Genomic DNA, 22,294 nt, shown 5'->3' with positions numbered 1-22,294 from the left:
GGAAAGACTTGCATGGACTGATGCTGAGTGAAGTGAGCAGAACCAGGAGGATGTTGTACAGAATACCAGCCACACTGTGTGATGACTGACTTTGATAGACTTGACTCATCTTGGCAATGCAAGAATTTAAGACATCTCCAAAAGACTCATGATGGAAAATGCTATGCACATCCCCAGAAAAAGAATTATGGGGTCTGAATGAAGATCAAACCATATTATTTGCTCTTTCTCTCTCTCTCTTTTTTTTTTTTTTGGTTTCTTCTTTCTCATAGTTTCTCCTATTGGTTCTAATTCTTCTTACAACATGACTAATGTGAAAATAGGCTTAATATGAATGAATGTGTTGAGCCTATGTCAATTTACATGCAGCCTTGGGGTGGGGGAGGGGAGAGATGGGGGGAAATTTGGAACTCAAGATCTTATGGAACTGAATGTCGAAAACTAAAAATAAATAAATAAATGTGTTATTTAAAAAAACCTGGAAAATAGTATGGCAGAGACTAGACACGGATAAATGTTGGAAAGTCCTCTGTTGGCTATGCACTGCGGAAAGATCAAAGACCTTTCTGCTGTTGTTGTTCGCTTGATGATTAGTTGCCTTGAGGAACCACCACCTACTCTGAATTGTTTCTCCCCTCCCCTCCCCTCCCCTCCCCTCTCCCCTCCTCTCTCCCCTCCTCTCCTCTCCTCTCCTCCCTCCCCTCCCTCCCCTCCCTCCCCTCTCTCCTCTCCTCTCCTCTCCTCTCCCCTCCCTCCCCCCCCTCCTCTCCCTCTCCCCTCCTCCTCTCCTCTCCTCCTCTCCTCTCCTCTCCTCCCCCCTCCCCTCCCGTCCTCTCCTCTCCTCTCCTCTCCTCTCCTCTCCTCTCCCCCCCTCCCTCCCCCCTCTCCTCTCCTCTCCTCTCCTCCCCTCCCTCCATCCCCTCTCCTCCCTCCCTCTCCTCTCCTCTCTCCCCTCCCCTCCCTCCTCTCCCTCTCCTCCCTCTCTCTCCTCTCCCCTCTCTCCTCTCCTCTCCTCCCTCTCCTCTCCTCTCCTCCCTCCCCTCCTCTCCTCCCTCCCCTCCCCTCCCTCTCCTCTCCTCCCCTCCTCCCCTCCCCTCTCCCCTCTCTCTCTCCTCTCTCCCCTCTCCTCTCCTCTCCTCTCCTCTCCTCCCTCCTCCCTCCCTTCTCTCCTCCCTCCCTCCCCTCCCCTCTCTCCTCTCCTCTCCTCCCCTCCCTCTCCTCTCCTCTCTCCTCCCCTCCCCTCCCTCCCCTCCCCTCTCTCCTCTCCTCCCTCCCCTCCCCTCTCCTCTCCTCTCCTCCCTCCCCTCCCTCCCCTCCCTCTCTCCTCTCTCTCTCCTCTTCTCCCCTCTCTCTCCTCCTCTTCTCCCCTCTTCTCTCCTCTCCTCTCTTCTCTTCTCTCCCTCTCCTCTCCTCTCTTCTCCCCTTTCCTCTCCTCTCTTCTCCCCTCTCCTCTCCTCTCCTCTCTTCTCCCTTTGAGTCTTACTGGATTATCCCTCACCTAAGCTTCTACTATGTCATCCTTTGGAGGACGTTCAGCTTCTTCCTCCTTGGTGCTTACGAGCTCCATCTTCTTCAAAAGAGCCTGAAATTAGTTTTTAAGTTTTAATTTACAACTGTCTTTCCTCCTTCTTCCTCTGTATAACAATCTTTTACTCTCCAACATCCTGACAAGTACCAAGTCTCAACCCTCCTCTACTTCATACCCTTCCTTCCCCACCATTGAAACCTTGCCTCTCCTTAGGAACACTTCATTCTCCCTAACAGCCTGGCATGAGAAGAAACCTTCTTTGAGTCCTTTCCACCACCTCCAAGAGAGAGATCAGCCTATACTTGGAACCCAAGTCATTTGGCTATGGTAAAAATGCAGTTATCAAACATTTGATGGAAGCCAGTACACAATTTTCTCAACTCTCCATACTATTTGAGAATTTTGGCTTTATTTTTTCAACTCTTTGTGGGTTTTTAAGCCTCTACCCTTAGCACCTGGTTAAAACTTTTACAGACGTTTTACAATTCATTGCTGGAACAGTTGTGGAAAATTTAGAATAATAACACTGCTAGTGGAGCTATGAATTAGATCTTTTGGTAAGGTGTTACAGAATTATACACTAGGAATTACAAAAATATTCATGCTTTTTGACCTTTCAACCTCCACTACTAGGTGTTTATACCTTAAGGACATTATTGATGGGAGAGGAAAAGACCTATCTCTACAAAAATATTCCTCAAAGAACTATAATAGCAAAAAAATGAAAATGCTGAGGCCAGGGATTGAGAAATGCTTGAAAAAATCATGGTATACAAATTAGTAGATACACTGAGAGAAATGATGATTATAAAGCATTCAAAGAAATACAGAAGGACTTACATGAGGTGAGGTGGTATGAAGGAATACTATACGGAATGTCCTAAAAGTCTTAGTACAGTTTTATGCTATTAAGTATTAAGCTCTTAATGGTCAAGACTGCACTAACACTTTTGGGACACAATGACTACAACTATGTATCTAACATTAAAAAGCAATTTAATTCAACTCAACAAGTATTACTAAGTGCCTAAGGCACTTAGGCACCAGTAGAGACCAGGGAAAGAAAGACAAAAAAAAATGACAACAGTCCCTTCCTTCAAGGAGCCACATTTTACGAAGGGGAGACCAGCGTACACAGATAAGAACATACAAACTATATAGAAGACACAAGTGGAATTCTCTTTTTGGCAGGAAGGATAGATTGTCAGCCAGGATGCTGTGGTAAGACCCAAGGTGACCTAAATGAGGCCCTCCCTTCCCCTCCCCAGGGTTGTTGTAAGCCATTCTTTGCATCCCCAGCACTTAACACAGCGCCTGGCACATAGTAGGTGTTTAATGTTTAATGACTGACTGGTCCAGATGCTATGGGACAGGCTAGGGTCAGTTTGAGTTAATTCTGTCCTCATGTGGATTGAGCAAAGGGCTTTTGAGACTGTACCTTTTGCAGGCTGCTATTACTTAGGAGTCATGGAGCATGTTTTTAGTAAAGTAATTATTTGTCTGCTCTCTCAGGCTTTAGTGGTCCATTGCATCCAGTGTGAAACTGCTTCTGGGATGGTAACAGAACAGAATCCTCATCATGGAGTTTAGAAGGAAAGGAAAGAACCAGACCGTGGATTTAAAGCTGGAAGGGACCGCAAGAGGCCATCTAGTCCACCCTTTTGTTTTACAGCTAAAGGAAGTGGGGCCCTGGGAATTTGAGTGACTTGACCAAGGTCACAAGGTGGCAGAGGAGCATTTTGAATCTGGGTCCTCTGCCTTTAGAGCCATTATTTATTTTTCCTTTCTAACATGAGATAACATTAACAAACCCTTTGCTAAAATCTAGGTAAATTTTATCTATAGCATTCCCATGGTATTCCAATTTAGTAATCCTAAAGGATTATAAAAATTATATAAAATTTTTTATATAATTATATATTATAAATTTATAAGAATCCTATTAAAAAAAGGAAATAAAGTTAGTTTGACCTGAGCAGGTTAGTCATTAGTTCAGAGTTCACTGGAGTCAAGCCATTTCCTTGTAGTGACCACTTTCTTTCTTCTTTTTTTTTAGATGGTCACAAATAATACATTTTAGAATTTTGCCAGGAATTAAGGTTGAGCTCACTGGCCTATAATTTACAAATTCTCTCACTCTTCCCTTTTTCGAAAATCTGAAGAACATTTTCCCTTCTATCTTCAGATACCTCTCCTGTTGTCTGATAGCTTTCTGATATCACCAACAGTGGTTCCTCAGTCACATCCACCATTTCTTTTCATACCCGATGGCATAGAGTTCATATATAAATTACCCAGATTAACAGAAGAAGAAATAAAATACTTAAATAACCCAATCTCAGAAAAACAAATTGAACAAGCCATCAATGAATTTCCTAAGAAAAAAATCCCCAGGGCTAGATGGATTCACAAATGAATTCTACCAAACATTTAAAGAATAATTAATCCCAATACTATATAAACTATTTGGAAAAATAGGCAAAGAAGAAGTCCTATCAAATTCCTTTTATGACACAAATATGGTGCTGATACTAAACCAGGAAGAGCAAAAACAGAGAAAGAAAATTATAGACCAATTTCTCTAATGAATATTGTTGTGAAATTTTTAAATAAAAAAAGATACCAGCAAAGAGATTACAGCAATATATCACAAGGATGATATACCATGACCAAATGAAATTTATACCAAGAATGCAGAGCTGTTTCAATATTAGGAAAACTATGAGCATAATTGACCATATTAATAACAAAACTGACAGAAACCATATTATTATCTCAATAGACACAGAAAAAGCCTTTGACAAAATACAACATCCATTCCTATTAAAAACACTAGAGAGTATAGGGATAAATGGAGCTTACCTTAAAATAAGTAATATTTATCTAAAACCATCAGCAAGCATTATCTGTAATGGAGATAAGCTAGAAGACTTCCCAATACAATCAGGGTAAGGATGCCCATTATTACCTCTATTATTCAATATTATACTAGAAACGTTAGCTATAGCAATAAGAGAAGAAAAAGAAATTGAAGGAATTAAAATAGGCAATGAAGAAAAAAAAACTACCACTCTTTGCAGATGATATGACGTTATACTTAGAGAATCCTAGAGAATCAACTAAAAAACTACTTTAAATTATTAACAGCTTTAGTGAAGTTGCAATATAAGATAAACTCACATAAATCATCTGCATTTCTTTATTTGACCAACAAAGCCCAGCAGCAAGAGATAGAGAAATTCCATTTAAAATAACTGTAAACAATATAAAATATTTGGGAGTCTACCTGCCAAGACAAACCCAGGAACACAACTACAAAACACTTTTCACACAAACTCATATCTAAACAATTGCTTGCAGGAAGGCCAAGCCAATATAATAAAAATTACAATTCTACCTAAATTAATCTATCTATTCAATGCCATACCAATCAAATAATCAAAAAATTATTTTATATAGCTAGAAAAAATAATAACAAAATTCACCTGGAAGAACAAAAGCTCAAGGACATCAAGGGAATCAATAAAAAAAAATGTGAAGGAAGGTAGTCTAGTCGTACTAGATTTCAAACTGTATTATAAAATGGTAATTATCAAAACAATCTGGTACTGGCTAAGAATAGAATGGTGAACCAGTGGAATAGAGTAGGTACAAATTACATTATAGTAAATGACCATAGTAATCTGGTATGATAAACCCAAAGATCCAAGCTTTTGGAACAAAAACTTATTATTTCACAAAAACTGCTGGGAAAACTGGCAAACAGTATGGCAGAAACTAAGTATAGAATAACATCTCACACCATATTCCAAGATAAGGTCAAAAAGGTACATGATTTACACATAAAAGGTGATACCATAAGCAAATTAGAAGATCTCAGAATAGTTTATCTGTAAGATCTATAGATAAGGAAAGAATTTATGACCAAACAAGAGAATTACAAAACATAAAATAGATAATTTTGATCACATTAAATTAAAAAAGCTTTTGCACAAACAAACCAATACCACCAAAATTATAAGGAAAGCAGAAAAGTGGGGGGAGGGGAATTTTGCAACAAGTACCTCTGATAAAGACCTCATTTTTCAAATATATAGAGAACGGAGTCTAATTTATAAATCTCCAATTGATAAATGGTCAAAGGATATGAACAGGCAATTTTCAGACAAAGAAATCAAAGCTATCTATAGTCATATACACATGCTCTAAATCACTACTGATTAGAGATATGCAAATTAAAATAACCTTCACATCCATCAGATTGACTAATATGACAAAAAGGACAATTATAAATATTTGAGGGGATATGGGAAAACTAGGACACTAATACACTGCTGGTGAATTTGTGAGCTGATCCAACCATTCTGGAAAGCAATTTGAAACTATGCTCAAAGGGGTATAAAACTGTGCATACCTTTTGATCCAGCAATACCACTGCTAGACCTACAGCCCAAAGACATAGAAAAAGAGGAAAGGACCGATTTGTACAAAAATATTTATAGCAGCTCTTTCTGTGATAGCTAAGAATTAGAAAGCAAAGGGATGCCCATCAACTGGGGAATGGCTAAACAAACTGTGGTGTATGATTGTAATGGAATATTATTGTGCTATAAAAAATGATGACCAGAAAGAATGATTTCAGAAAATCCTGGAAAGACTTACATGAACTGATGCAAAGTGAAGTGAACAAAACCAAGAGAATGTTGTACACAGTAACAGAAATATTGTATGATGAAGAAGTGTGAATGACTTAGCTATTCTCGCAGTGCAATGATCCTAGAAAATCCCAAAGGACTAATTACGAAGCACACTATCTGCCTCCAGAGAAAGAACTGATGTTGTTTGAACACAGACTGAAGCACGCTATTTTTCACCTTCTTTCTTTCATTCTTTTTCTTTTATTCAAGTCTTCTTGTACAAAATGACTAACGTGGAAATGTTTTGCATGATTACACATATAATGTATAACCTACATCTAATTGTTTACCATCTCAGGGAGGGAAGAGGGGAGAGAAAGAGGGATGGATAGAATTTGGAACTCAAAACTTTGAAAAAAATGTTTAAAAAGTGTTTTAACATGTAATTGGGGGAAAATAAAAAATATATGTATATATGTATACATTTATATATATTTTTTTAAAGTGGAATGGGCCGCCCTGAGAGGCTTTTCAGACAGAGAATAAATGGCCAGCCTCCTTTTGAGGAGCATAGGGTATAGACCTTAAAAAATATCTTAGAAATCACCTAGTCTAACCCCTCGTTTTACAGACAAAGGTCAAAGGTTCGTACTTACAACCTCATCTTTATGGGATAGTCAGTGAGAATCTCCCAAGTCCTTCACAGCTTCACAGAGAAAGGTCAGGAAATGGCAGTGATGTGGAAGGTTTATTGCTGTACCGTATGACATGATGTCTGATTTTTTTTTGTCTTCCATATCACACCAATTAGACCCTTAGTTGGCTTGTTGTAGAGAGGGCTCTGAGGTTACCACTTCTCCTTCCAGTGATTAAACTTGCAGAGCCCCACATCTGTCTTCCCAGTCCCTCACACATCTCATCACTGCCACTGCTCTTGGAAGGGGGTTGGCCTCTCTAACTTTCTGGACCAAAATGCCCGTCCCTAGCCACATGTATCAGTTTCCCCTCTTTGATGGCGGGGACTCTTTGTTTATATTTGTATCCCAGTGCTTAGCACATTGCCTGGCACATAGTAGAAAGGTAACAAATGCTTTTTCATTTATTCTAAGAGGACAGTATTACTCTAAGAAATTAGTGAGTACCATATTGATGATGATAGAAGTGAAGATGAGCCTGGTGGTGTGGGGATCCAGGTTGTACTTCAGGGGGGGAGAATGAGATGACAGGTAGAACAGGAGGTGACCTGCTTGGTGGACCCGGGGCTGCCATCTCCAAGGAAACTTCCTGTTGTCATGCAGATAGGACTCGAGGAAAAGAAGACTTGTCCTGGTAAAATGAGAAAGGGAAAGCATATGGTTACGATGGTAGTCTAAACTCCAAGAAGAATGGTGTCAAAAAAAAGAAAGAACCTATCAGTTTGAATCCCAACTGTGAACAAGTCATTCACCTTTCAGAGCCCATTTCCTCATTTCTGAAATGAGGGAGATGTACCAAATGATCATGGAGATCCCTCCAGCTCTAAGTCCTACAGTAGGAAGCTCAGAAACATCCCCAAACACCCCAGGTATGAATAGAGTCTCATCTATTCCATGAAGTTAACATGGTACTTTGCTCAACTATCAGATTTTAATGCCACTGTTAAAATCTCCAGCTCAAATTGGATACCAAAACTAGTTTAGGAAATTACAAAACCGCATTGGGGCAGAAAAGGAGGTGATAAGGAAGGAGGAAAAGGCCAGGATGTAATAAAAGTGGCTTTGTATTAACGTTCCTTTCAGCTTAGGCACAGGAAGGAAACTCACTGGCCTTTAACACACTTCAGAGTCCAAGGACATTTGAAGGCCTCTGACCCTGGAATCTGGATTCAGTCTGTTCTGCTGGGAATAGGCTGGCTCCAAGCTGAAAACCTTGCCTTCGCTATTTTCTTGGGCGAGATAGGCAGGCACTTAAGCCCAATTGCACACACTGGACCCTATATCTTCAGGAATTCCAGATGTACCCAAACTTGTTTTTTTTGGGGGGGGTTGGTCTTTCCTATACCAATGAGATCCTCAGTTGGTTTGTCTGGGAGATGGCTCTTAGGCCATTTCTCCTTCCAGTGACTAAAACTACATACAGGGCCTAAGTCTTAATAGTACCTCGCACACACCAGAGATGTTTGGGTTGGTAGGGAAGTAGCTCTGAGTCAGTTTATTGGAATGGTAGACACCGTAAATACATGTAAATAACACATAAATATCAACATATCCTGTTATTATCTCTACTAATCTGTCCCAAGGGCCCATCTTGAACAGGGATGGTGCATTTAAAGAGCCTGGCAGACCCACTGGCCAACTTATTAAGCTCTCTACTTAACCAACAGTAGCTAAGCAGAGGAAAACAAACAGATTTTGTCCTGCATTAAATTACCTTGCTTTCTGGGAGCTTGAGGCCACTCTGGGCCTAGAGGTAGAAAAGGATGAATGTCAAGGAACTCAGGCTAGGATACGCAGTCCTCCTGAAAATAAACACAAAAGGAATAGATTTTATAAATCTTAAAGCTGGAAGGGATTTCAGAAGAATCCCCTTCAGACTCCTCTGAAAGAGAACCTTCCAGTTTAGACTTCCATTACCTAGGAGCTCATTTCACTGTTTTGTTAATAAGTTTTTCCTTATGTCTAACCAACATTTCTTTTCAACTTCCCCCTGGGCTGGGCACTCTACATGGATATAAATATATGCATAATTTAATGAAGATGACATCTGCCCTTGAGTTTATATTCTGATGAAAAACCATACCTACAGAAAAGTAGTAATCAGAGCTGTTTAGGCCTGGGCAGTCACCAGGATAATGAATGGAATCATAGTCCTTTTCTCAATGACAAGTTTCTTCTCGATGTAAATGGAATAGATGCCCCCAAAACCTATTTTAAGTTTCTACTCGGAAAAATAAACAGTACTGGGAATAAAAACATGAAAACTGTCTTCAAGGAGCTCTCTGAGGTCCTTTCTCCCTTTGAGTGATGATTTCCCCCTCACCTCTTTCCCAAGCTTCTCCCTTTTAGGAGCAGAGACACAACCAAAAGGAATTGCAGCTTCTCTGTTACACTCTAGGCCCCCACTGGAACCATCAATTCATGCTACTGCTGCCTGACTGGCCTCCTCGGGCCTCGATTGGGAGACCCCTCTCCTAGCCTTGCAGAGCTTGTTGGAAAGCTACCGCTAAAACTCATTTAAAGGGGCTGCTAGGTGGTGCAGTGGATAGAGCAACCAGCCCTCAAGTCAGGAGGACCTGAGTTCAAATGTGACCTCAGACCAGACACTTGACACTTCCTAGCTGTGTGACCCTGGGCAAGTCACTTAACCCCAAGTCACAAAACCCTCATTTAAAAGCTGCTCAGACACCAAGAGCTCCTGAGATAAGTAACTGGAAGAGGTTTTGAAAACTATTCCACCAGCACATTGTAGACAAATGAAGTTCAAATGAAGACAAAATATTGAAGGACTTGCCCAGGGTAACACTAAAGGCCAAGGGCCAGCCTCCAACTCTTCTTGTCCTCAAGACGCCCAGCCCTGGTTTAGGTCCCCTCCAGATGAGAATTGTTTCAGGGCTCCTGACTCGCCTCCAGGGCAGTGAAGTCCCTGAGCTCTGCCGGTTCCTACCCCCTTTCCCCTATCCCAGTTGAGGGAGGTGCCCAACCCATCCCACGTTCTGTCCCGTCCCCAGGTGAGAGGTGGTGTCAGGCGGTCTCACTCGGAGATTCAGGAGTTCCCAGTGCTCCACTCTTCCTGCCCCTAGATAAGGCAGAGTTCCCCCCCACCCGCCCTGCCCCCAGCGCTCTGCACAACTAGCCCCCAGGTGAGGGGGTGCCTCAGGCTCCACCCATCCTGGGGAAGGAGGCCCCTGCGTTCTGTTCCGTCCTATCTCGGATGACTGGGTCTCCAAGCTCTGTCCGGCCAACTTATCTGGAGGGTCCCTGAGCTCCACCCGTCCCGCCCCTAGGTGAGAGGCCGGCCCCACTCTTGGACTGGAGGTCCCTACGATCTGTCTTCAGATCAGGGTGGGATTTCCTGTATTCTGCACTGTCCCCAGGTGAGGGAGGTCCCCATGCTCTGTCCTCAGATCAGGGGGGGCTCCCCGCTTTCCCAAGGAAGGCCCCAGTTCTGTCCTGAGCCTAGGTGAGGGAAGGGCCCCACGCTCCATCCTCAGGTGGGCGGGGAGGTTTCCCGAGCTCCCAAGGGAAGGAGGGCCCCAGTTGTGTCCTGCCCTCTGGTGTGGGAGGTCCCCACACTCTGTCCTCAAGTCGTGAGGGTCTCCCTGCGCTCCCAAGGGAAGGAGGTTCCCACGGTCTCTCTTCAGGTTCGGGGGGGGAGCTCCTCGCTTTCCCAAGGTAGGCCCCGGTTGTCCTGAGCCTAGGTGAGGGGAGGTCCCCACGCTCCGCCCTCCGGTGGGGGGGGGGTTCCCGAGCTCCCAGGGAAGCTCCCTGTGTTCTGTCCGGTCCCTTCCCCGCGCTCCGGACCCCTTCTGCGTGACGAGGAGCCGCTCCCGGCCCCAAAGGGTCCCCAGGACCCAGCCGAAAGCAGACTCCCGAGGACACGCACACGGGCCCATACAGGTAGGGGTTCCCCCACACCAAGCCGGCAGCGCTTTGTCGGGACCGCGGATCCCGAGAGAGGCACACACTGACCAAGCATCCACAGGCGCCGAGCCCCCGGCCGGAAGTGGACCCTCCCCCCCTCAGGGGACCTGCTAAGCCCAGGGTCCCCCTTCTCCCCCCAACACTTCCGGGGTTTCCTTGGAACAGCAGGAGGCTCTTTTGTCAGATTTCAGCCTGGGGAAGAAGGGGGAGGGTCGGAGAGGGAGGTCCTTGGAAAGGAACAAAGAGTGATGGCAGGGGAGAGAGGACCGAAAGAGGCGGGGGTCGGCACCGCTGACAGCCTAGGAGGGGAGGGGATGGAGAGAGGAGCCAGGAGCAGGCAGGGCCCAGAGGGAAGGACCGCTGGATGGGATGCACTTTGGAGAAGGCAGGAAATGCAATCATTCTTATTCTTTACATTTTACAGACAAGGAAACTGAGTTCACGGAAAGCATATGCCTGAGGTCACCCAACTCGACTCTGGGGCAAAGCTTGGGAATAGGATCATGGAGGAGGAAACTCAATTTTCATTTACATCATTTCTGTAAGGATGGCTTTTGATATGCAATTATTGGAGACGGAAAATCTGCAAGAGTCTCTTCTGTACCTATCACGGGATGGAGAGACTGTTATAGCCCTACCCTTGTTATTTTTGTAACCTGTATCCAACCCCTTCCTTCAGGTCCAATCCTCCCAATATTCCTCTCTGGCTCTTTAATTACCCGGCTTGGAGTTTTACACTGGAAAATTTCAGAATGTTATTTTGCCTAACACTCAAATATAGCTTGTGTTTCAAGCTCCACAGGTTAACAGTTCAGATATTAAGTATCCTCCCTTGTAACAAAGAAAAGCAGTTCATATTTTCTGAAACAGTCATCAGGGTCTGACAGCCTATGCAGCCTTTATTCCATTGCACAGAAGATCGGGATTCATTGGAGCCCATAAACAAGGCAGAAAATACATAAGTGCTCTGGAGGCCATAAGCAATGCAGTTCTGATCTTTATCTGGTTAAGTCCAACCTCCCCCTGGTCTTCCTCCAAATCATAGCTGGTTTGGACATGATCTTCTTTTCTCTGAGAGACTGGTACTGCCCAAGAACTCCCATTCTAGAACCTCACAAACTTGGGGTTACTAGAGGGGCGTTCTCAAGGTTCGCACTGCCCAGGAAATTCCCTCCCTTCTCTCTGTAGTAGGTGCTCCCTCCACTTGGATCATGAGGTTTCCTTGCCACAGCTGCCACAGGGGTGATGGTTTATGAAATGCCTCTCCAATACCAATGCCAGGAATTCTTAGAAGGTCTGGAGGAGTCCCTGTCACTCACATGTGCCTTGTCCCAAGGAAGTCATTAATGAGGGCAAAGCTTTTCACATCTTTCCCTACCACCCCCCAGAACTTAGATTTGCTTCTAGCTCTGCTGCACTCTCAGAATATCACAGAAAAGGTGAAATACAGGGTAAGGGACCAACTTCCCCTCCTTCATAAGACTGACCCCTTCATTTACAGACCCAGCACAAAGGCTGGCTCCTCATATAGGAATCTGAACCAGCCAATTTACCACAGGGAAAGACCCAGTTGTTGAGACTTAATCAAGACTCATATCCTCCATCCTCTAAAAGAGATGCCAACTGGCACAATCACACCCTCCATAGAAAATGGTAGCATTTGGAAATAAAACAGATACCCATCAATGGAGGAATGGTTTTAAAAAACTGCAGTACATGTATTGTACAGTATTGTACAGTACACGCAGTACAGTTTTACTGAGCTATAAGAAATTATTATGAAGAATTGAAAGAATGGAAAGACATATAGGAAACAATATACAACAACTAAAAAGAAATGGAATGTTGTGTAATTATAACAACCAAGGTTGACCCCAAAGATGAGAAAAAAATGTACTTTTCCTATAAAAGATAGTCAAATTTAATAACTTTTTGAAAAAGAAAATGTCCTCCCTTCTTTCTCTGCAGAAGTGGGGAACTGCAGGAGCAGACCACCAGGCTCCACAGATGTATTGGTGTGGCCAGACAGCTTTGATTTTTACATCTCCTTCATTTCCAACTATATTCCTTCCCTTTCTCCCCCCCCTACCCTCCAGAGCCATGTCTTGTAACAAAGCCTTTAAGAAAGAAGAAAAAAGCAATTCAGCAAAACTAGCCAACATCTCAACAGTCAGACATAAATGCACTCTTCTCACTCATTCCTCTCTCTCTAAAAAAATATGATGGAGGTACACATTTCCATCTCTTCTTCAGGAACAAACTTAGCCATTATAATTATAGTGTTGTTTTGTTTTTGTCATTCTGTTTACACTGTCTTACGCATTGTATATGTTGTTTTTTTGATTAACTTCATTTGTATCCTCTTTTATCTTCTCATGCATCTCAGAAGTCTCCATTTTCATTGTTTCTTTCCAATACATTTGTGTACCAGTTTACTCAGGCAATCTTCAATTCATGTGCCTTAACTTTGTTTCCAGTTCTTTGCTTCTACAAAAAATGCTATGAATATTTTGGTGCATATAGGATCCTTCTTTGTTTTTCACAAACTTCTGGAGAAGGCTGTCTACAAAGGATGCCTCCACTTTCCTCTCATTTAAACTCTGTAATAGGGGCAGCTAGGTAGCTTAGTGGATAGAACACTGGCCCTGGAGTCAGGAGTTCCTGAGTTCAAATCTGGCCTCAGACACTTATTACCTGTGTGACCCTGGGCAAGTCACTTAACCCCATTGCCTAGCCCCCCCCCAAAAATATATAGATATATTTATTAAACTCTGTAATCTGGCTCTCACCTTACCTTTCAACTGAAAGGTCTCTCTCCACAGTTCTTAATGACCTCTTAGTCACCAAATCTAATGGTCTTTTCTTGATCTTCCTCTTTCTTGAGCTCTCTGCAGCCTCTGATACTCACTTTTATTCACCCTCTTCTCCAGGTTTTTGTGCCACTGCTCTCTCATTGTTCTCCCCATGACTGACTGCTCCTTCTAAATCTACTTTGTTAGATCTTCATCAAGGTCACAACCATTACTTTGATGTCCTACAAGGCTCTATCCTGGGCCTTCTGCTCTTCTTTACCCTATTTCACTTGATTTTTATCAGCTCCCATGGATTCAACTCTCATCTCTCTGCCGATGATTTTCAAATTTGTCCAGCCTTACCTCCCTCCTGGCCTTCAGTCTGGCATCTCCAACTGCCAGCTGGACACCTTGACCTGGATACTTCACAGACATCTTTAACTCAACATGCCCAAAACAGAACTCATTTCCCTGCCCCCTCTCAACCCTTCTCTGTTCCTAACTTGCCTGTTACTGTTGAAGGTACCATCATCCTCCCAGTCACCCAGCTTGAACTTGGGTATCATCCTTGACTTCTTGCTCTATCTACATCTGAAACTTCTCCAAGGCCCTCTTCTCTTCTCTAATATGACTACTACCCAGGTGCAGGCCCTCATCGCCTCATGCCCAGACTACTGCAATAGCTTTCTGGCTGGTCTCTGTGTTTCAAGTCTCTTCACTCCATTCAGCCGTCAAAGTGACAAGTAGGACCATGACATCCCTCTATTCAATCAACTCTAGCGTCTGTAGCATCAAATATGACATCCTCTGTCTGGCTTTTAAAGCCCTTCATAATCTGGTGGTGGAGTGGATGGAAGCTGGACCTGGAAGCAGGAAGATCTGAGTTCAAAATCCAGCCTCAGACACTTCCTAGCTTTGTGATCTTGGGCAAGTCACTTAACCTGTTTCCCTCAGTTTCCTCAACTGTAAAATTCAGATAGTAAAAGTACTTACCACCGGGCTGTTGTGAGGATCAACACAGTAGGTGCTATATACATGCTAGTTGACTCTCACTTTGACCTGGAAAGGGGTCTTTGGTTCAAAGTGTATAAACATTTTAGTCATTTTCTTAGCATAATTCCAAACTGCTTTCTACAACTGATTGGACCATTTAATAGTTCTACCAACATTGACTATTCTCATCTCTTGTCCTCTCACCAATTTGCTAAGTGTAAGAATCCTCACCGTTGTTCTGACTTACATTTCTCTTATTACTGATTTGGGAGCAATCTCACATGCTTGTTAATTTGCAATTCTTTTGAGAACTCTTTTACACTTTTTTCTGAAATGGGAAGGGGAGAGGTTATATTCAAAAAAGAAGATGTAAAAATAAAACTTTTTTTCAAAGAGGATTTTAAAAAAATCTCTCTCCTCCCTATAAGCTCAAATTGATTAGACAATTGTCTTGATCACACTGCCTTTCCTCCCCATTTTAAAATTTAATCCATAACTTGCTTGTTATACCAGTCATTTATGATTATTCCTATTGGGTACACCATAAGGCCCAAGGGATTTTCCCATTTGACTTGCAGCTGAAACCTTCCACCTGTGTTGTCTCTCTCTAACAGTGTGGGCTCCCTGAGACTAGGGACTCTCTTTTCGTCTCAACAGTTCTCCGAAGTGTTTTGCATATAATAAGCACTTAATAAATGCTTTATTCATTCATACTCCCACTTCAACCTCCCTACTTCCATTAAAACCTCCCTTGTAACAAAGGAAAACAGGCAAAATCTACTGAAATAGCTCCCGGGTCTGACAGACAATGCAGTGTCACCCACCTAGAAAGCTCCCCCTCCACCTAGAGAAAGAAATTATGGTTCATTCCTTGTCTTCCAGGACGAAGAATGATCATTGCTCAGTGGCCTTTTAATGTTATTTCCTTCCTTATATTTTAACTCATAGTTTAGACTCTCCAAAAAAGAGGGCAGGGAGGAGTGGTAGTATTTTCTTCAGTTCATTATGGCCCCGCACAGGATTTACTCTAGGAAATCTCTAAATGTGCTTATGTCTGGGTTTCCCCAAATGTGAGCAACAAGGTCACAAGGTCTACAAGCACTAAAGAAAATAAAGTGGATACTGGGTAAAAAGATAGCTTTTACTTTATCTGACAGAAAATACAGGTGGTACAAAGGTCTCAGGAGCCCATAAACAGACACAGATAACACTTAAAAAGAGCTCCGTTACCTCTAAGCTCCCCTTAGAAGTTTACAAACTTGACAACACCCTGACATTCTGGTGGAATCCCTCATCTTACACAGTACCCCTCAGATTTGTAGGAACAATGTTTAGATTTCTTCCTTGGAAGGCAAACACACTCACTGAACTGCTACTGTCCTAACTATTCACAGTAACAGCAGGGAGCAAAGTTCAGGTCTTTGGGTCCTCTTTATTGTGGTTTGAAGTATCTCCCTACTCTTCATTACATGGGTAATCCTTTTCCATCCACAACAAGTACAACACTCAGAAAATCGCCTTCTCCCCTTAGAATGTCAGATCACCAAACTCTTGACCTTGGAGTTCCTCTGGAGGCAGCCTCCAAAGCTGGCACTGCCCCATAATTCTCCCCTCTCTACCAGAAAACTAGTTTCTATCATCACACTGGCTGGAAAATTTAGATCTTCCCTCCCCAAAGGAGGTTGGATTTCAGAAATATTGTCTGTGAATTTCTCAGACTCGGGGGCAAGCAGTCTGATTCTGCCACGTGTTTCTACAGGAAACCTTGATATTCCATCAGTTCCTTAGCTGTTGATGTTCACTGAACTGAAAGGCTGCTACCTCTTGGGATGAGGCAGGGATGTTCAGTTGGTCCCTGAAATCCAAAAACTCTCAAACTGGACCACTTGGATTCATGAAGCACATTCAGTTCATTGTGAGCTCCTTCACCAAGGAACCCTCATCTGCTCTTGAAGAGCAAGGCTAGGATTGGACAGGAGGAGATCGGGGAGAAGTGTCCCATCTGCAAAATGAGGGAATTAGACTCAATCTCTGAGAGTCCTTCAGGTTCTAACATTAGATTGGCTTCTCAAACTATCATTCACTCCCATCTTGTTTTTCTTTGTTTTGCTTTCCAGAGTTCCTGAGCTGTGGTTAATAAAAGAGCCCTGATTAAGACTACTTGATTTCTTAATGACTTCCCCTAGTTCTTATCCTTCTGCATACTTGTAGTGCTCCTCATAATGTCCAAAGAACAACATCCCTTTCTTCTTGAAAAATTTTCCTCCCTAGACATCCATATCACCATATACTCCAAGTTCTTCTTAGATATAAGAGTGCCAAGTAATGAGGAAATAGCCACACATTTCAAAACAATTAACCTACAAACATTTCTTGAAGAAAAAAAATACTAGCACTTTATTTGGGGTGCTAAGTCAGGAACTTTTACAATAGGAATTATAAAAAATTACAAAGTACCTGCTCTCTGGGAACTTCTAATATTTTAGAGATTTCTCTAAAGTGGGTCATCTATTATACAAAGCTCTCTTTCCTCCCTATTTAATAAATAGGCAGGGTTATTAAGAGGGCTATCTCTGGTATGAATTCTCTGATGTTTGGTAAGCTGGGTCCTCCGGATAAAGGTTTTCCCACATTCACTACATTCATAGGGCTTTTCCCCTGTATGAATTTTCTGGTGCTGAATAAAGCTAGACCAGCCTCGGAAGGCTTTTCCACATTCTTTACATACATAGGGCTTCTCTCCAGTATGAATTCTTTGATGATTAATAATATCTGAGCTTCGACTGAAAGTTTTCCCACATTCACTGCATTCATAAGGTTTCTCACCAGTATGAATCCTTTGATGAGTTATAAAACCTGAACATCGACTAAACGTTTTACCACATTCCTTACATTCATATGGTTTTTCTCCAGTGTGAATTCTCTCATGTTCAATAAGTAATGAAAACTGATTAAAAGCTTTGCCACATTCATTACATTTATAGGGCTTCTCTCCAGTATGAATTCTCTTATGACGTATAAGATTCGAACCCTGGCTGAAGGCTTTGCCACATTCGTTGCATTTATAGGGTTTCTCTCCACTATGAATTCTCTGATGTCTAACTACATGTGAGCTGTGAATAAAAGTCTTCCCACAGTCACTACATTCATAAGGTTTCTCTCCAGAATGAATTCTATGATGTTTAATAACATCTGAGCTCTGGCTGAAGGTTTTCCCACATTCCCCACATTCGTAGGGTTTTCCTACAGTATGAAATCTCTGATGTTTAATAACATCTGAGTAACATTGAAGCTCTTGTTACATGTATTACATTTATGAAGTCGTCCTGTACTACTTTGATGACGTGTACCAAGATTTGAGCTGGCATTGAAGTCTTCCTCCCCGTTAGGAGCTTTCTTGTCAAAAACTATTCCAATCAAAGAATCTTTCTGTATCTCTATATCTTCCTCACTTTTGCAAGATTCATGACATTCCAATCCCTGTGGGATATCTTTTAGGAATCTGGACATCACTGGATATGATTCTTTTTCAGGAACTGCCATGATTTGGAATCCACTCTTCTCAGTTCTGGTCCTACAATCTGAAATAAAGAAACAAACAAACAAACAAACATCATCCACAAATGGCACCTGATTTCTGAGGGGAAAAAAAAGGCTTGACAAAGGCTATTGGATAAGATGATGATGAAGATAATAATTCACATTAACATATCATTTTTACATTTACAAAGCGCTTTCCTATCCAGACAAATATCCTTATTCCTATTTATAGATAAGGCATAAAGAGTAATTAGTAATTTACCTTAGTAAAGCAAGCCAAATAAAGATAAAAAATATACACAACAATGTAAACAGTGAGAACAAAAAAAGGGAAGTGAATATTTGCAAGTTAACACAAAGATATAAAAATGTACTTCTCTCCCTCCCTTCTTTGGAGAAGGGGGACTACGGCTTAGAATATGTTGTCAGACTCAAATGAAGTGAATTACTTTGCTAAAATGATTTTTCCTCCCCCTTTCATTGTTACAAGAGATATCCCCTTGGGTAGGGGACGGGGGGGGGAAAATAAGAGAAGGTGATGGTAAAATAACCAAAGATATCAATACAAATTTTAAAATATATTGTGACTTGCCCATGGCCACCCATCTGGCATCAGAGCTGGGACTTGAACCCATGTTTCTTTGTTTGAAGCATTGCATTCTTCCCACTATATCAAGCAAAGCACTATACAAATGAAGGCAGTATTATTATCATTAAAGTGGAATCCACTGTAGACAGGGAAGACAAGGCCACAGATCCCCAAACAGAGGTGAGCACTGTGGGCACATGATAAATGTCAAATGACTGATGCTGCTGCCTCCCTGAACACCCTTTCCACCTTCACTAACTCACCTCAGCTCACTGATTGAGACAAGGGAGTTGGAATTCTCTTTGCCCCTCATTGCCATTTCCAGGTTCTCCCCCACCTCCACCACTCAGTAATTTCTCCTCCTCTGAGCAGCATACAATCCACATCTTCCACCCAATCAAAATTCTGGTAGCTAATGTCTACAGATCTCCAGGTTACTCCTTTCTCAAAGAGTTCAGTTTCTGCACCACAGTTTTTCTCTCCTCCTCAACTCCTGATACTCATACTAGAAGACTTCAACATACATACTGACTCTCCCTCACATACCCTCACTGCTCAGTTCCTCAACCTACTTACTTCCCTGGACCTACTCCTCCACCTCACTTCAGCCACATACACAAGGTCATATCTGTGATCTTGTCACAAATGCAACCACCTTCACTGAAACAGCTCTCTCCAAAGTTACCAATGATCTAATTGCCAAATCAATGGCCTTTTCTCAATCCCCATTCTCTACCTTTCTGCAGCTTTTGATACCATTAGGTCACTCTCTTCTTATTGACATGCTCTTCTCTCTAAGTTTCTGGAACACTACACTGTCTCTCTCTCTCTCTCTCTCTCTCTCTCTCCTCTCTCTCTCTCTTTCTTCTTGTCTTACCTAGCAGATCACTCCTTCTTGGTCTCCTTTGTTAGATCATGCTTTCTAACCATGACTGTCCTACAAGGTTCTGTCCTGGGCCCTCTTCTCTTCTCCCTCTATACTACTTCATGTGGTGATCTCATCACCTCCCACGGATTTAATCGTCACCACTATGCTGATGATTCTCAAAACCATCTATTCTACACTACCATGTCTGGTGCCTCTAGTCTCATATCTCCAACTGCCTTACAGACATCTCACTCGAATATCCAGTAGACCTCTTAAACTCAACATGTCCAGAACTGAACTCATTTCTTTCCCCCTAAATCCTTCTCTCTTTTAAACTTCTCTATAACTGTCAAAAACAACACCTTCTTTCCAGCGTTCCAGGCCAAGGTCATCCTTGACTCCCATCTCATCTGCTCTATTCAATCTGTTGCCAAAGCCTGCTGATTTCTCTTTGTAACACCTCCCAGATACATACCCTTCTCTCCTCTGACACTGCCACCACTCTGGTACAGGTCTTCATCATCTCACACTTGGGCTACTGCAATAGCCTGATGGCTGATTGTCACAAGTCTCTTCCCCCTCCAATTCATCCTCCTAAGTGACTTTACCAGTCACCAGCCCATGTCACCCCCTACTCACTAAACTCCAGTGGCTCCCTGTCCCCGCCATCTTTCAGTCTTACATTTAACTCTGATGTACTCTTCAATCCTCCTTGTTTTTCCACAAACAAGACACTCCAGGCTCTAGGCATTATCTCTGGCTGTCCCCTATGCCTAGAATGTTCTCTCTCCTCCTCTCTGCCTCCTAGTTTTCCTAAAGTCCCAAGTAAAATCCTATCTTCTATAAGAAGTCACTCTTAAACCCTCTTAATTCTAGAATCTTCCTCCTGTTAATAATTTTCTGTCCTGTATATACCTTTTGGTACATATTTGTTTGCTTGTTACCTTCCCCGAGATTGTGAGCTCCTCCAGGGAAGGAATTATCTTTTGCCCTTTTGTATCCCCAGCACTTAGCACAGTGGCATATAGTGGGTGCTTAATAAATTCTGGTTGACCGACAGACCTTGGGCAAGCCATTTAACTTCCATAGGCTTCAGTTTCCTTATATATAAAATAAAAGAGTTGTACTAGATGGTGTCTGAAGTCCCTTCTGAGTCTAGACTGGTGTCCTCTGGGTTTCAGTATTCCAAATTTTATGAGGGAGCTAGAGCACACTGTTTCTAAGGGCCCTTGAAGCCTGACTTTCTGGGATCTCTAAGGGAGATATTTTCCAAGTAGAAACAAGGCGTTCTCTGGATTTCCTAATCTGTTCTAAAAATACCTTAAGGAATATTAAGGTACTCCTAAAATGCAGCAATTAGGAAGGCAGTCCCACTGGGTTCTAGAACAGGATCAAGGGCTCTACTACGATTTGTTGCTTGATGTTCTAGCATCTGGGGTTGAGCCACTCTACTGGGAATGGATTTGTAAAAAAAAGAAAACTCAGTCTTGGTACTTCAAGAGAACTACAGGATAAAAGCAGGAAGGCTACATATCATAATCACATGCAACAGGACAGGGAGTTCCAAATGCAACTAGCACTTCAATAGAGAGAAAGTGGGTTTCAGTTTTCTGCAAAATAGGATGGGCTTGTATAGGGAGTCCAGAAAGGATGAATGACTTGTCCAGAGTCAGGATTTGAACCCAGGTCTCTAATTTCCATTTCCACATTCTTTCTGCTCTGCCAAACTAAAGTGGTAGCTACCCAAGGGCTTGGACACAGAAACACTAGGTTTGACTGACCACAAAATAAGCAACAGCTGAATCTCTGGTAGCATCCTCTAGGCCCTTCCCCCTTCTTCTGTCAGGGATGCCTGTGTCAGAAGTCTCCAGAACCCTACTTTCATCTTTCCTGATATTTCTACATCATTTGAACTATCAAATATCCTCTCCTCAAACTCTCTGGCTTCCATGATATTCGTCTTACCTGATCTCCCTGGTCTGAGTAAAGGAGGCTCAGTCCCTAAAAGTTTGAACACAATTACCCATTAAAAAAACAACAACAACAATAACAAAAACAAAACAAAACACAAACCAAGAACTGACTAATTACCTCTAGGCACATGTATTGGCCAAATGCTGTACAGGATGGGGGTGGGTAGGAAAGTCAATACTCTGCATAGGATGGCACTTTTGATGGAGGGAAGGAGGATCTTGTGCTAAAAGTGGCTTCTGTCCCACAGAGATGTTTATTTCCCCATTCTCATGAGGTTAACAGGATTACTCTCTGGTGTTAATTCTCTGGTGTTGAATGAGATGAGAACTCAATCTGAAGGCTTTCCCACATTCTGTACATTCAAAATGGTTTCTGCCAAGTGTGGATTCTTTGATGTGAAAAAAAATTTTTTTTTAGTCTGACACTGCCCTGAAGGCTTTCCCACATTTACCACATTCATGAGGTTTTTCTCCTGTGTGAATTCTCTGATGCTGAACAAGGTTTGAGCTCTGGCTGAAGGCTTACCCACAATCATTACATTCAAAGGGTTTTAATCCATTATGAAATCTCAAGTGTTGGATAAAGTGTGAGCTATGAATGAAGGCTTTCCCACATTTCCCACATTTACAGAGTTTCTCTCCAGTGTGAATTCTCTGGTGGGTAACAACATCTGATTTTCTAAAGGCTCTCCCACATTCATTACATTTATAAGGTCTCTCTCCGGTATGTTTTCATGTTTAATAAAATCTGAACC

The 22,294-nt window shown here is 42.4% G+C and overlaps 1 protein-coding gene and 1 long non-coding RNA gene across 2 annotated transcripts in view; one reads left to right on the top strand and one right to left on the bottom strand.

Annotated features, from left to right (window-relative positions):
- LOC110214140 (uncharacterized) overlaps positions 1–22,294 on the bottom strand; it is a 33,966-nt gene that overhangs the window by 5,477 nt on the left and 6,195 nt on the right. Inside the window, 2 exon segments of the mRNA XM_078153805.1 lie at positions 17,138–17,854; positions 17,857–18,150. Of these exon segments, the coding sequence (XP_078009931.1) occupies positions 17,138–17,854; positions 17,857–18,112 (973 nt within the window). The 5' untranslated portion in view covers positions 18,113–18,150.
- Positions 10,432–11,591, top strand: LOC110214143 (uncharacterized). The gene is made up of 2 exons (XR_002326200.2): positions 10,432–10,535; positions 11,209–11,591. It is a non-coding gene; the product is annotated as an uncharacterized LOC110214143 (long non-coding RNA).

Source organism: Phascolarctos cinereus, unplaced genomic scaffold (genome assembly GCF_003287225.1).
Source record: "Phascolarctos cinereus isolate Bilbo 61053 unplaced genomic scaffold, phaCin_HiC Scaffold_4;HRSCAF=312, whole genome shotgun sequence".
NCBI lineage: Eukaryota > Metazoa > Chordata > Mammalia > Diprotodontia > Phascolarctidae > Phascolarctos > Phascolarctos cinereus.
The sequence above is the reverse complement of the archived record's forward strand: the minus strand, read 5'-3'. Positions and strand labels throughout refer to the sequence as shown.